The sequence below is a fragment of the Panthera tigris genome, chromosome B4 (assembly GCF_018350195.1).
Source record: "Panthera tigris isolate Pti1 chromosome B4, P.tigris_Pti1_mat1.1, whole genome shotgun sequence".
In the NCBI taxonomy this organism is placed as follows: domain Eukaryota; kingdom Metazoa; phylum Chordata; class Mammalia; order Carnivora; family Felidae; genus Panthera; species Panthera tigris.
This window is the reverse complement of record NC_056666.1, coordinates 4682415-4696049: the sequence shown is the minus strand read 5'-3', so window position 1 is coordinate 4696049 and position 13635 is coordinate 4682415. Positions and strand designations below refer to the sequence as shown.

At 51.4% G+C, this 13635-nt stretch overlaps 1 protein-coding gene across 2 annotated transcripts in view; it reads right to left on the bottom strand.

Moving 5' to 3' along the window:
• Positions 1-11594: 11594 nt before the first annotated feature.
• Positions 11595-13635, bottom strand: part of NET1 (neuroepithelial cell transforming 1) — a 61055-nt gene continuing 59014 nt past the window's right edge. For both annotated transcript variants that reach the window (XM_042990945.1, XM_042990946.1), the window contains one exon: positions 11595-13445. In XM_042990945.1, coding sequence (XP_042846879.1) covers positions 13069-13445 — 377 coding nt within the window. In that variant the 3' untranslated portion in view covers positions 11595-13068. The remainder of the gene's footprint in view (positions 13446-13635) is intronic.

Here is a 13635-nt window from a genome sequence, read left to right as displayed (position 1 = left end):
CCGGTCACAGCAGGAGTGGGGGTGGGGAAACAATGTCAGCTACTCACAGAGGAGTAGAGAGAGGGGCGCACGGGCTCCCACGGGATCTTCAGTGCAGCTCGGTCATGCGCGTTCCGAGGGGCGCCCCACATCCACCGGGAAAAGCAGTTTCAGTTTGGTTGGTAAAAACACACTTTGGGAAGCAAGGGTCCCTGGTAAAAAGGGGTTCGGCTGGAGGCTCTTAAAAGCCCTGGAGCTGTGAGGTGGCTCTGGGAGAAGGGAGGCCCTGGGCGGAGGGCGGGGACGCGGGCCCACCGCAGGGCCAGGCGGGGTCTGCAGCCCAGCTCCACCTGCCAGTTTCCCGCGAGACGGGGCGGGGCGAGGGGTGGGGCTTCCTGCTTTCGGAAAGTGCTGGCGCCGCAATCGGCGTCCTCAGGTCCTCGCCTTCCCCGGGCAGGGGTGGGCTGGGACGGGCCGGGTGGTGCCGGCCGCGAGCGCCCAGCTCCGGAACCGGGACTCAGCTGCACTGTGGGGCTGCGTGCCCCTCGCAGGTCGGCGTGTGCCACTGGTGGCCAGGACAGGAGGCCCGGGAGGGACTGGGAGCCTCCAGGCAGAGGAGACCTGCCTTTAACAGACCGGACTCTGCCACCGCCGTGTTTTCCCTCCTTTTCCCCGCTCCAGCTGCTCAGGCCGACGTCACGAGTGGCCTCGGAGAGCTCAGCTTCTGAGTTCTAGAAGGAACAGGCAATACATCTGGGGAGGCTTCGTGCCGACGGTGTGTGGGGTGGCAGTGGCGGGGAAGGGAGTAGGCCGACCTTGGTGCTGACCTTGAGTTAGATCTTGGGCAGTCTCTTGGCCCTGGTTTTTCTGTTTGCAGACGAGGGCGTAGTGATGCCTCTTTCTCTGCAGATTTTATCAAGTTGTTAGAGTCGAGGCCACGTTGGAGCCGCTCGCACACGGTGTGAACCGTGGTGTGCACGTGCCTTCCCTCATGCTTCCGTGTCCCTGCCGGGGCTGGTCAGAGCCTGTGGGCCGTGGGCCCCAGACCTGCCTGGTGGACTTTTCTTTTGCTTGTACAGTTTTGGGAGGAGCCTGAACCGTCCACAGGGGGCTGCTCCACTTCCTTCTCTGGGTTTTCCATGAGGCACAAGGGGATTTCCTGTCAGGAACCACCGTGGTATCTCTCAGGGCCAGCGGGGAGAAATGGTGGAAACAGAGCCTGTTATCTCTCTCAAAACAATGCTGGTCCCTTGTTCTGCGGGCTGGCAAAAAAAAAAAAAAAAAAAAAAGGCTTTTCAGGCATGTACTTTTAGACCAGAGGATTGTGTTATGTACATGTGATTATCACAGGGGGTTATAAGAAACCACTGGGAAGAAATGAGGGGCAGGGGGTAGGAGGGGGAGAGACAGAGAAAAGGGACCCCAAAGATCTTTGAATTCACTGGTGGCCAACCTTTGGGACCTGACCACTGACGGTACCTGGGTTGACTTTAGGACATAAAATGGCGGAAGTGACAAAGGAGAGGGCAGCCCTCCCTTTAGAATTGAGGCAGGACTTGCTAACATAATTTTGTTTTCAGAACACTGATTGTTACTGTTTCCTCCTATTTGTAGCAAGGGAAGCTGGTTTTCTACTTAATAATCATGACATAAGGTGGTCATTTAAAAGAAATACAGAACATGTAGACAACAACATATTCAGTAGAGAATAGGGCAAAAAAAAAAAAAAAAGGCAAAATAGAGATAGTGACTCTCAGATGAGTGACCTTTTGGAAACACAGGGGTAACCAAATGTCCCCTACATGGAGGAAAGGACCCAGGCCACAGAGGGATGGGCCTGACAAGAGTCCCTGAGGACACCAGGGTGATGGGCCTGGGTGTGGGCAGGCTGGAGAGTGGGGGACACAGAGGAGAGACAGCAAGGGACACAGGGAGAGAATGTCGCTTACAGAGACTCCCAGGGAGAAGCAGGGGCTGAGGACTCAAGCTGGAGGCCACAATCTGGCCGCAACCACAGAGGGGACCTTTTAAAGACCTTTTAAAGTCACAGCTTCCAGCTCTTCTGATTCATTTCATCAAAGACTTGGGAAAATTCCATGAGGCCTCAAAACTTTTGTTTTTGCTCATCAAGAAAAGCAGCGGGGCCACTTTTTTTCTGTGACCTGTAGCTTTCGTCTTCCCAGCCCACAGTCAGGCAGAGCAGCGGGGACCGTTAGTGGGGTTGGCACGATGGGCCCGAAGTTCAGAAACAGGAGGACACTACTGACCGTCACGTCCAGGAATGTTGGAGAAAGAAGGTGCACTTCGATGACGTCAGGAAGTGTTCCCTTGTGGACAGGTGACAGCAGACCGGCCTGTGGCATGCATGCATGGGCTCTGAAGCCAGGGTCTCGGGCCAACCCCTTCTGGAAGCTTCTGATGTACACAGAAGTGCAGACAGGTGCCAAGGGGGTGTGCTCTGCCCAGGATTACCCTCCAGGGTGGTCCTGTCTGCATCTCGTCCTCCTGCCGGGCCTCCCAGCTCACGTGGGCTCCGTGGCCCTCAAACACTCCAGCGGTGAAGCAGTTCAGGGATAAGCTCCTGGGCAGAGGTCGGCAGAGCGAGGCATGTATCAGTCAGTCCACAATTGTTTCTTGGGTTCAGATTCATAAGCCGAGCTGCGGAGGAATGGCCACCTGGCATTTTCCTGGATAATCTTCCAACATCGTCTCTGCGGAAGTCCTGCCCACGGCCAACGGGCTCCACTAACGAGCCGCGCCTGCCACTCTGAGCTTGTCCAGGAGCGTGACTCCGATTGGCAGCTGATATTTGATGTCCCCGTTTGTTATCTCCGTCCGTGGCATCTTGACAAGTACAGCACGTGTGTCCCCATTGCAGTCCCTTGGGGGGTGCTCAGCTGCCGAGGGTCGCTGTCAGTCTCTCTGAGCGTCTGCTGTGCAGCTGCCATGCTCCCTACGGTAAATTTCAAGAACACTGGGCCCAAAAAATGAACAACTCGGGCAGCAACAGATGCTGGCGAGGACGCGGAGAAACGGGAACCCTCTTGCACGGTTGGTGGGAATGCAAACTGGTGCAGCCACTCCGGAAAAAAGTATGGAGGCTCCTCAAAATAATTAAAAATACAACTACCCTACGACCCAGCAATTGCACTACTAGGTATTTATCCAAAGGATACAAAAATGCTGATTCGAAGGGGCACGTGCATCCCAATGTTTATAGCAGCGCTGTTGACAATAGTCGAATTATGGAAAAGAGCCCAAATGTCCATCGACTGATGAATGGATAAGAAGACGGGGCTTATAGTGTATATAGTGGGATACTACTCTGTGATCAAAAAGAATGAAATCTTGCCATTTGCAACAACATACATGGAGCTACAGGGTATTATGTTGAGTGAAATAAGTCAATCAGAGAAAGATAAATATCATATGATTTCACTCACAGGGGAAGGGGAGGAAAAATCAGATAAAAACAGAGAGGGTGACAAACCGTAAGAGACTCTTAAATCCAGAGAACAAACTGAGGGCTGCTGGAGGGGAGGTGGGTGGGGGGAGGGGCTAAATGGGGGATGGGCACTCAGGAGGGCGCTGGCTGGGATGAGCACTGGGGGTCGTAGGTAAGTGATGAATCACTAGGCTCTACTCCTGAAACGATTATTATTCTATATGTTAACTAACTTGGAGTTAAATACAATTAAAAAAAAAAGAACAATAGAATTGAAAAAATAAAATAAAAGAACTTGCTTAAAATGTGAAGAAAAAAAAAAGGAAAAAGAAAAAGAACATGGAGCCCATGGGGTTAGATCAGGCCACGCCAATGCTGACCCCGTCAGTCTGTGGAAATACCTCTCTGGCCATTTCCTTGGGATGTAGCAGCGGACAGGAGCTTGAGTCCATTAAGAAATAAGGTTGAGAAGCAGAAGCAGGCGCGACGGCATTGGGGCATGTGGGGCGCATGCAGGATACAAACTGGCGCCAGTGCAACAGCCGTGGGCTCCTGGGAGCCACCATCACATCCCTGACATGGGGACCAAACATCTGCGGGTCTTCCAGAGCACGGGCCTCAGGGCGCCCGCTTCACAGCCGCTGCACCACAGTGACCCGACTCCGCGTCCCGTGGCGCGTGAAGAGGAGGGTGTCCTGGCTGGTGGAGGCTGCCATTCGGGGCCCCCTGCACAATCGAAGGCTCTGGTCGTGTGCCTCGGTCTCCCCAGCTTGGCGACTGCCCGCGGTGATTGTGTCTGGGCCTCCCGAGCCCAGGCCAAGCAGCAGGCGGGACTCAGGACGGCCCCGGGTGATGCCCTTCTACGCTTTCGGGGAGCTCCCCTGTGACTCCAGGCCTGTGGGGAGACTGGTGATCTGGGGCTGCACAGGGAGCCTGAGGAAGGCCTCAGACCCGGTGGGGCTGTTCCCCGCGCCCTGAGCGGGAATCTACAGGATGCGTGGCCAGGCTGGGTGGGGTTGCTGGGCTGGGCCCTGTCCTACCCCTCTGGGCTCCCCTGCCTGACATCCTCTGGGATTCTGGCCTTGGGCTCGGTGCACCAGCGACTCCCTGTCAGTCACCGGCGCCTCTCCACCTGTCACCCGGGTTTGCTGACCAGGCCTCGACCACACAGTTAGCTCCCAGAATCCTCAGAGTCAGGTCTCTGAGCAGGTGGACCTGGGGCTTCCTGTGCGATCAGACTGAGCCACATGCGAGCCTCGGCTCTGCCGTCGGGCAAACCTTCAGACGCTGTCCGTCATGAGGAGCAAATACAAGAAGTCAGGCTTCAAGGGTCTGGGAAGGCACTGCCATCAGGCCTGGGAAATCAGGGCCGCTGCTCTGGGCTCGTCACTTTGGAGGCCACTAGGGCGTCTCCCCACCTCGCCAAGCCCAGAAGGTCAGGACTCTTCTGGGCCAAGGGGTCATGCCAGCCAGAGCCCCGCCCCACTTCTGGATCACGTTCCTGGTGCACGAAAATGTGGAGTCCCCTCCCAAGTGACCCTGCACCCACTTACAGGGCCTGTTTGCTTCTGACCCGGGGACTGGATCACTGCCATTTGCACACCTTGGCCCAAGGAGCGGGGAGAGAGGGTGTGGGTGTGGACACAACTCGGATGTGTGGGTTGGGCACATGTGAGGCCCCTCTCTGCGCAGGACAGAGCTGGGCAGGAAGAACAGGGGACAGACTGCAGGCTGGAGGCCGGCAGGAGCGGTGGGCCTGGCTATAAACGCATGGCGGGTGCCCAAGAAATGGTCATTCTCAGTGGTCCCGTTATTGGACTGCGATGTTTAGGGGTCTGACAAGCGACAAATCTGGTGGTGTTGTTTTGCATCTAGGAATGTTATCCATGTGGGAGAGAGAGGTGGGGGAGGGAGGAAGAGAGGGGGGAGAGAAGATGAATGAGAGAGAACCCGTTTCTCCATCTGCGAGGGCCGTGCCGCCAGAAGCGGACCAAGCCCGAGCCGGAGGTGCGGGGCCCAGCCCTCCGTGCTGCGGCTGCGATCTGGCTGTACAGCATCGACAGGTCAGTGCCCGGCTGTGAAACCAAGTATGATTGTGAAAGACCAGGGCAGTTAAGGTCAGTTCATCTGCTCTGTCCGCCGGGACGCAGGATTCAGGGAGAGAGGGCAGCCGGCCCCAGGGCTCAGACCACAGCCATGTCTGCTCAGTGTTTGCGTGACCTATGCCTCTGTTCTGGGCCCCGGGAGACAAGCCTTGGTTTCTCGTCCTGATATTTACTTCTTATTTGTTCCCTCTGGCTGGGTCCAAATCCCAGGGCACCGATGCGTTCCTGCAGGCCGGACTCCTCCATGATTCTCCCCGCATTAGCAACAACCCAGCTGAGCTTTTAGGACTTGTATGAGCTATCTATCGCTGCGTAACAAATGATACGAAAACCTCGTGGCTTAAAACTATAATAAACACGAATTATCTCAGTTTTTCTGGGAGCAACCTAGCTGGGGGTTCTGGCTCAGCACCTTTCATGAGGTTGCAGTGGGTGAGGCCTGATTCCGAGTTGGGGGGCTCTGCCCCCAAGTGACCCCCAAAAGCTGGGGAAGCTGTTGTGGGCCATAGGCGGGAGGCTCAGCTCTGCCTTCTGGGGCCTCTCTGCAAGCTTGTTTGGGTGTCCTGACGGCATGTGTCTGGCTTCCTCCAGAGTGAGTGACCAGAGACCTACAAGCAGAAGTGGCTGGGAAGTCACACGGTGCCTTGTCCATCTCCGTCTGTGCCACGCGGACCAGACATGAAGCATTGTGGGAAGGGACCTGAGAAGGTGTGCGTCCAGGAGGCAGGACTCATCAGAGGCCATCTGGAAGGCCCGCCCAGGTCTGGGAGCCTGTGCACCCTGACCAGCTAACTCCCTGTGCCTGGATTCTGGCTAACACAGAGCTGAAATAATTTGGCCTCTGTGGTTCATTCAGTAAACACATTCTCTGTGTTTGGTAGCTCAGAGATTGGTAGCTCAGGTGATACTCAAAGTGGAAAGCGTTGTGTGGCAGCAGCCACAGATCCCTGAGGTGGCGGGTGCGGGCCCGTCGGGGGGGCGGGGGGGCAGAGCAGGCTGTCTAGCAGCGGTAAGGCCCGGCTAGGTCTTTTGCAGGATGAGTAGGAGGTCGCCAGGCAGAGGGAGGGAGGGAGAGAGGGCAGAGGAACAGCGTTCCAGGTGGCGAAGCTGTGTGAGACGTGCAGACCTGAGCGGCCTCGGGTGGAGGGGGGTACACGGGATGCTGGACGCTGCCCAGTGAGGGTGCCACTTCTCACACGTGCTCGGATTTCAGAACCTCTCAGAAGCAACGGAGAGCTTCACATCCCTTGAACGTGGGCTGTTGGGCGGACAGACGCTAAGGCTGTGCTTGTCTGTTACCGCAACAAAGAAGCTCATTGGAAAGTTCTGGCAGATCAAGCCTGGAGGACCTGGCTGTGAGTTACAACAGCAGGGAAAGACAGAAATAGTTTCCATGGCTGGAAAAGATTGTTCCATGCGCCTTCCCTGTAGGCAAACGTGGTTTCGTGGTTGCTCGCAGATAGGGTGTGCAGGGGTGTGTATCTGCACGCCCCGTGCGCCATTTCCTTTGGGAAAAGCGTGTTACCCGCGGGGACGAGCACTCGTGACCACAGGTGTGCCCAGACCCCGAGAGTCTAAAGGCCGTGTCTGCAGAGTTTCCAGCTACATCCGCCACCCCGTAAGATGCACTACACCTTGGATGGAATGGAAGGGTGCTACGCTGGCTATTTTATACGTGTGGCTTGTGAGGTTTGCCCCGCGTCTCAGGTCACCGGTTCCTTTGGGGCACAGACTTTGTGCTCAGCCCCTCCCTCCTGTCCTGTCCCTAGAGAGGGTCTGTGCAGAAGCATCGGAGATGGGATAGGAAACAGGGGTTCCAGCTCCACGCTGAGCTTTGCTCCCCCAGATCTTCCCCCTCCTCCCTCTCCACGGGCCCTCAGGGAGCGCTCCCCTCTCCCCCTGCCCTGTGATCACAGGATCCACATTCCTCCGAAGGTTGGGTGGGGAGTGGAGGGCTGAGCTCACACCTGGAAATCACCCAAGAAGAAGAGAACACAGGCAGGCAGGCAGGCAGGCAGGCGCGGGCAGGGTGTGCTGGGGGCCGGGGAGGAGACACACGAGGTCTACGCTTGAGGGTTGGCAGAGGGTGGTGATGTCAGACTACACTCCTTTCCAGCCCTGGAGCAGTTTCCAGGCGTGGAGGGGGCCTGACGCCAGCCTCCCAGGTCACGCCAACTGACAGCAGGAGCTTGAACTGCTGGAAGCAGGGCCTGGACCCATCACCCAGTGCAGCCTGGCTCCCCATGATCTCATCCTCGACTCTACTGGGGTGAGCGCCCAGCCCTGGGTGGGGTTGTGCAGATGGAACCCAGGCCCTGCGTCCCTTGCCCGGCAGAGGCGGAGGAGGGAAGAGAGGTGCCAAGGCGGTGAGCCTCTACCCCGCGTTGGTGGACCCCAGCTGAGGCCAGCTCCCATCCCAGGCTCGCCTTGGGGAGGACAGATGAGGTTCGGAGGTCCCCTCCCCAGCCAGCTGGGGCGTGGCTGCTGACTCTGCTACCTTCGTCCTCTGCCCCCTGCGAGCGGAGGGGGCCCGGCCTCGCTCACCCTCACTCCCTAGGCCCTGGCTGCTCCGAGTGGCCGGGGCCGGTGTCAGAGGCGGAGACCCCGGCCTCGGGACGCGGTTTCCCTAAGCAGCCATGGTTCGAGAGCGCGGCTTGTGGCGCAGACGCATCCACGCGGGTCACTTTTCTCACTTGGCTGAGCATTTCCATCCCATGTCTGACACCCCTAGTGGTACTCCAATTTTGGTCTCTGTAGATAGGACTTAAAAGATGTGTCTTCCTAACTGCACATGTTTTCCTGGGTCTGGGTAATGGCTTTTCTCTTTCCAAGAATAGACTTTCTTCGGTGCAGCTTTAGGTGCACAAACAAAGCAGGTGGAAAGTGTAGATTTCCCACCGGCCTCTGCTCCCGTTCCCCCTCAGCCTCCCCTACCATCGACATCCCCCACCAGAGCGGGACGATGGCCTGTGAACCGTCACCCCAAGTCCATAGCTTACATTAGAGGTCACTCTTGGTGACGTCCATCCTGTGGGTTTGGACAAACGTACAGTGACACGTATCCACCGTTATAGTATCGCACACACTGTAACCCTGAAAACCCTGGGCTTCACCTGTACGTCCCGTCTCCCACGCCGACCCCCGGCAACCCCTGAGCTCTACCGTCTCCTTAGCTCTGCCCTTTCCAGAATGTCATAAAGTTGGAATCACACAGTATGGAGCCTTTTCAGATTGGCTTCTTTCACTTAAGTCATACGCATTTAAGATTCCTCTGTGTCTTTTCAGGGCTTGAGAGCTCATTTCTTTTTAGTGCTGAAGACCTTATTGTCTAAACACACCACCGTTCATGATTGGTTTATCACCAAGAGCGTCTTGGTTGTTTCTAAGTTTTGGCAATTGTGAATAAAGCTGCTGTAAGCATCCATGTGTAAGTTTTTGTGTGTGGACATCAATTTTCAACCCCTTTGGTAAATACCAAAGAGCACGATTGCCGGACCACATGGCGGGTTTTGCAGCATGTAGTTTGGTAAGAGACCGCCAAACTGTCTTCCAAAGTGGCCGCGCCGTTCTGTGCTCCCACCAGCGAGGAGTGGAGTCCCTGCTCCCGTTCTGTGCTCCCACCAGCGAGGAGTGGAGTTCCATGTCATGGCCAGCGTGTTGAATGGCCCGCCATCTCACCGCTCTGACGGGTTGGGGTGGATTCTTGTTTGAACACACACTTCCCTAGTGACATACGATGTTGGCTGTCTTTGCCTGTGCTTGGCACCTGTGTATCTTCTTTAGTAAGGTGTCTGTTTAGGTCTTTTGTCCATTTCTTAACGAGTTTGTTCATTTTCTTACTGTAAAATTTTAAGGTTTTTTGCTTTTTGGTAAATTTTGGTTAATAGTCTTTTATCAGATGTGTCTGCTATTTTCCCCCAGTCTGTGGAATCTTCTCATTCTCTTGAGGCAATTTTTTTTTTTTAATATTTTCCTTTATATTTTATTTCCTTTTATATATTTTCTAAATTGAGACTCCATTGCATGTTACCCCTAAATAAGTCCTGGTCAGGACAGACTTGAGCAAATCTTAAGTTGGGGCCAAAAGATGGGTTCGAGAATATCCCCGAACCCCCCTAATTGGTGTGGGTGTGTATACACATGTACATGTTTTCTTGGTGGGAGAGGGCCCATGGCTTCTATTAGAGTCTCAAAGTACTCATGACCTAAGATCACGTACCACTGGACCTGAGGAATCACTTGTATCTGAGACATCCTTAGACTTGTGGTTGGTTCTGGGGTTGTTCAAATATGCAGGCAAAAATCAAAACTCCTTTGGATCTAGAAGGTTCTAGAGTCCTCTGGATTGAGGGAGATTTTCTTTGATAGGATACTCGTCTCGTGGGAACTAGGTTCAGTGGACAAAGGGATAGTATTCTTTCGTAGGTGTTCATGAATGTTGGTTAAGAAAAGCCCAAGTAGGTTGAGGTATCATTTACTTTGAACCCCCTGGTCTTAGAAACACAACGAAGACCAGTTTCTTCTCTAGGGACAGGTGGGAATTTAAACTGATGAGTATGATGAAGACAAACTTAAGACGTGCCTACACTGTCTTCCTGCATCTCAGTTACCGAGATTGACAGATGGAACCCTTAATTAGGCATTTGCTGATGTTTGTATAATTAATTGAGTAATATGAGGGTTCTCCATATGTTTAACAACCAAGTACTGTGCTGGATCTGCACACAGAGAAAAGCACTGAACAGAAATCTCGCTGGCCCGAAAGTAACCCATCACCTGACTCGGTTGAGGAAACGTCAGTTTCCTCGAGGGTGATTTAATGATGCTGGCTTCCCACGCACTGCTAGAGTCAATTCAGGGGCCTTAGTTTCCCTTACCACCTTGTGTGCATACATCCTGAGACTGAGCACCGAGTTTAAAAAGACTTTCCCAGGCAGAGACTAACTTTGCTCAAAGTATAGAAGCACACAAACTGAAGAAAATTAGGAAAGAAAAGAAATACCACTTACTTAACAGACCCTGAATATTTTAAGGCAAACCAAAAGTTTGATATATGCCAATACTGATTACATATCATTTACATAACATCTTTTGGCTAGATCAGTGATTACTAAGTGCTGACCCAAGGCATTCTCTGTATCAGAATTACTAGGAGGGAATGTTTACAAACATAAGTCATCAGCCCTCACTCTTACCACCCTTTCCCCCCCAAGATATTGAGTCAGCGAAATGGGTATTTGTACAGGGAGGAGTTAGGGGATAGGTCCACTTACCTTTATATATTTTTTAAAACCACTCCTGGGTGATTCTGATGCCCAAACTGGTTTTAGAACTACTGGGCTAGATCATCAAATGGTCTCAAACACAGATGTAATTTCTGAAGTGTTCATTACAGCTTCTGAGTCTTATTTTCTCTCTTGAGTGAACCAAAGGGAGATAACAGTTTTTGATAAAAAATCATTCCATTAACAGCATTTGAACTTGTCTCTGTAACTTCAGAAGCTGATCAAGGTGATTCTGGAAGGAATGATATTCTATAGAACATCTCTAGAAATGATCCGAAATCTTGCTTTCTGACTTTTTAGATCATGACTGTTGGTGTAACCTATACTTTTGACTTTGCATTTCCAGAGTTAGAAACCTGAGATGCTTAAATTAAAATCTGAATCAGCTGTGTCTCCCTCTCTGCCCCTCACCTGCTCACACCATCTCTCTCAAAAATAAACATTAAAAAAAAATTCTTTAAAAAAGACAAAATCTGAAATGCATCAGGATGCTTTGCTATTAGCTTTACTATTATATCCAGAAAGTGGCCAGATGTCCACCTATCTTCAATCCAACAGCTATTTCTGATTACACTGCATTCTAAATGGTTTAAGAAGATGCACAAAATTTGACCTTATAATTCAATCTTTCCCTTATTCCCGAGTGCATTTCAAAGGTTTGGTTATATACGATTTTTAGAAACTTCTGAGGCTTGCCATTATCTCTTTGCTGCACCAGCATTTCCTGGCAAATATCCCCCAACATCCACCAGCCAAGAAACCTTTGAAGGTGATTGTGTGTGTGCTTTTTTTTTTTTAATTGTATAATTCATTTATACAGAGACATCATTTGGATTATCTATTTACAGTCTTTTTCAATTTTCATTTCCACTGGCCAGATATAGTTCACATAATAGTCAACATTTACTGGAATTGATCACCATTAGAAATCTGCCATGACACAGGGCTTAAAGACTATGGCCTCATCTCAACAAGAAACATTTTACAGTAAAAGATCCATCAGTCGTTTTCCCTCTTATGAATAAATCCGCCAGAACTGATCTAATATGGTCAAATGTTCACACATTTCATTGCTTCTTCTCAAACCCGTAAACCAAGGCAAATTAAATTCACTTCCCCCAAGCCTTCTACAACTTACTACACACCCTCGAGTTTAGCTTTTACTATCTCCTTTCATGTTCTGGAACAACCAGACATTTTTACTTTAAGACAACACTACTCTCTTAGACCCTTTTTTTTTTTTTTAAACTTTTTACCGGTCAGTTTCCTTCCCTCTTGCTTTTCAGACAACACTAAAACTTTTAACAAAATCCTTATGGCAGTTTTCTTTCAGTATATACGGAGTCATTTCATGTGTGGTCTCCACTCTGAATGCTACACTTTAAAAAACTGCAATTTTCTTAATTGGCTCAAAAACAGTATGGCTTGGTTTCACTTGGTAAAGTCACTGATTTAAAAAAAAGATATATATATGTATATATATATATACACACACACACACACATACACACACATTTTTAATCAAAGAGGAAGAATACTTTAAAGACATGCCAACTGAAAAGGCAAAAGCATTGAAGTAAAAAAAAAAATCAAAGCAAATACTAAAAACTACTTTACAAATTAAAAAAAATTAAGTATTTGGCAGTTTAAATGGATGAAAAATGAGGAATGTGCAGTGAAAAACAAATATAAAGCATTCCAGTTGATACAATGGAAAACTTAATTAAGTCTTATGGTTTGTTTTCCAAGGAATTTATGTTTCAGTGTAAGTTCTGAAATATTACAAACATATTCCACATAGATTTTAGTTGCATGTAAAGTTTATCAAAGAGACACTGGTAAAATCCCATATTTGCAAAGCTTTAGGTTTTAGCAAATATTGTAAATATCACAATTGGTTGGTATTAGAAAGTCACCATGAATGCAGAATAAAGAGAAAATCCATTTCATAAATATTTCACTTGATTAAAAATACCAGGCTTGCATGTTCTAAATAATCTGAGGAAAACATCTTTAAAAAAAAAGGGGGGAGGGGGCTACAGTTTAACAGTAATCTGCGTATATCTTTAGCTGCCATTAAAAAAAAAAAAAAAAAAAAAGGAACAACAACCAAAACCAACCGAAAACACAGAAAACGTTAGGACCGGTCGTAAGTAGTAGCCCTGCGACGCTCCCACGCTCACATCACAAGAAAAAAAACTGTACACATTTATAAATAAACAGTCTCTCCGCCAGTGAATACACAGAACTCCCTTTATACCAAAGTCTCTCTCCGTTTGCCACCGAACGGGGCTGTGTCCCTGGCCTTCCGGAAGCCGGACCGTGTCTGCTGAGCTCTCGCACCCTTCGCGTCCTCCGCCGCGCGCCCCGGGGAGCCGCGCTCCGGAGCGTCTCCGCCGACTTCCACCGGGGTCACACCGGAGGCCACGGACGCCCTTCTCTGGGGCGCGGCGGGGGTGTTGTCCTCACCCTCCGCGGGCGGCTGCGGTGCGCCGGCGGCCGGCCGGAAGGGCGCGATGGCGGCGCGGATGCAGTTGAACCACTGCTGCTTGTGGAACACGTCGTTGGCCTGCAGGGTGTGGGACTGGCCCGGACACGGGTCTTGGAAGCGAACTCGAAAGATATTTTTGGCTGGAAGGATAAGAAACGTCGATAAGACTTTTAAAAAGCTGACTGCAAATAAACTCATACGTTTTCACACGGCTGCTAGCGGCTCCGTCACGTGCACGTGTGTCCGGCGGACACGTCACGGGAGGCCCGCGCGCGGCTTCTCAGACGTGCCGGCCGGCGCGGGAGCCGCACGGCGCCGCGCTCGGCGGGC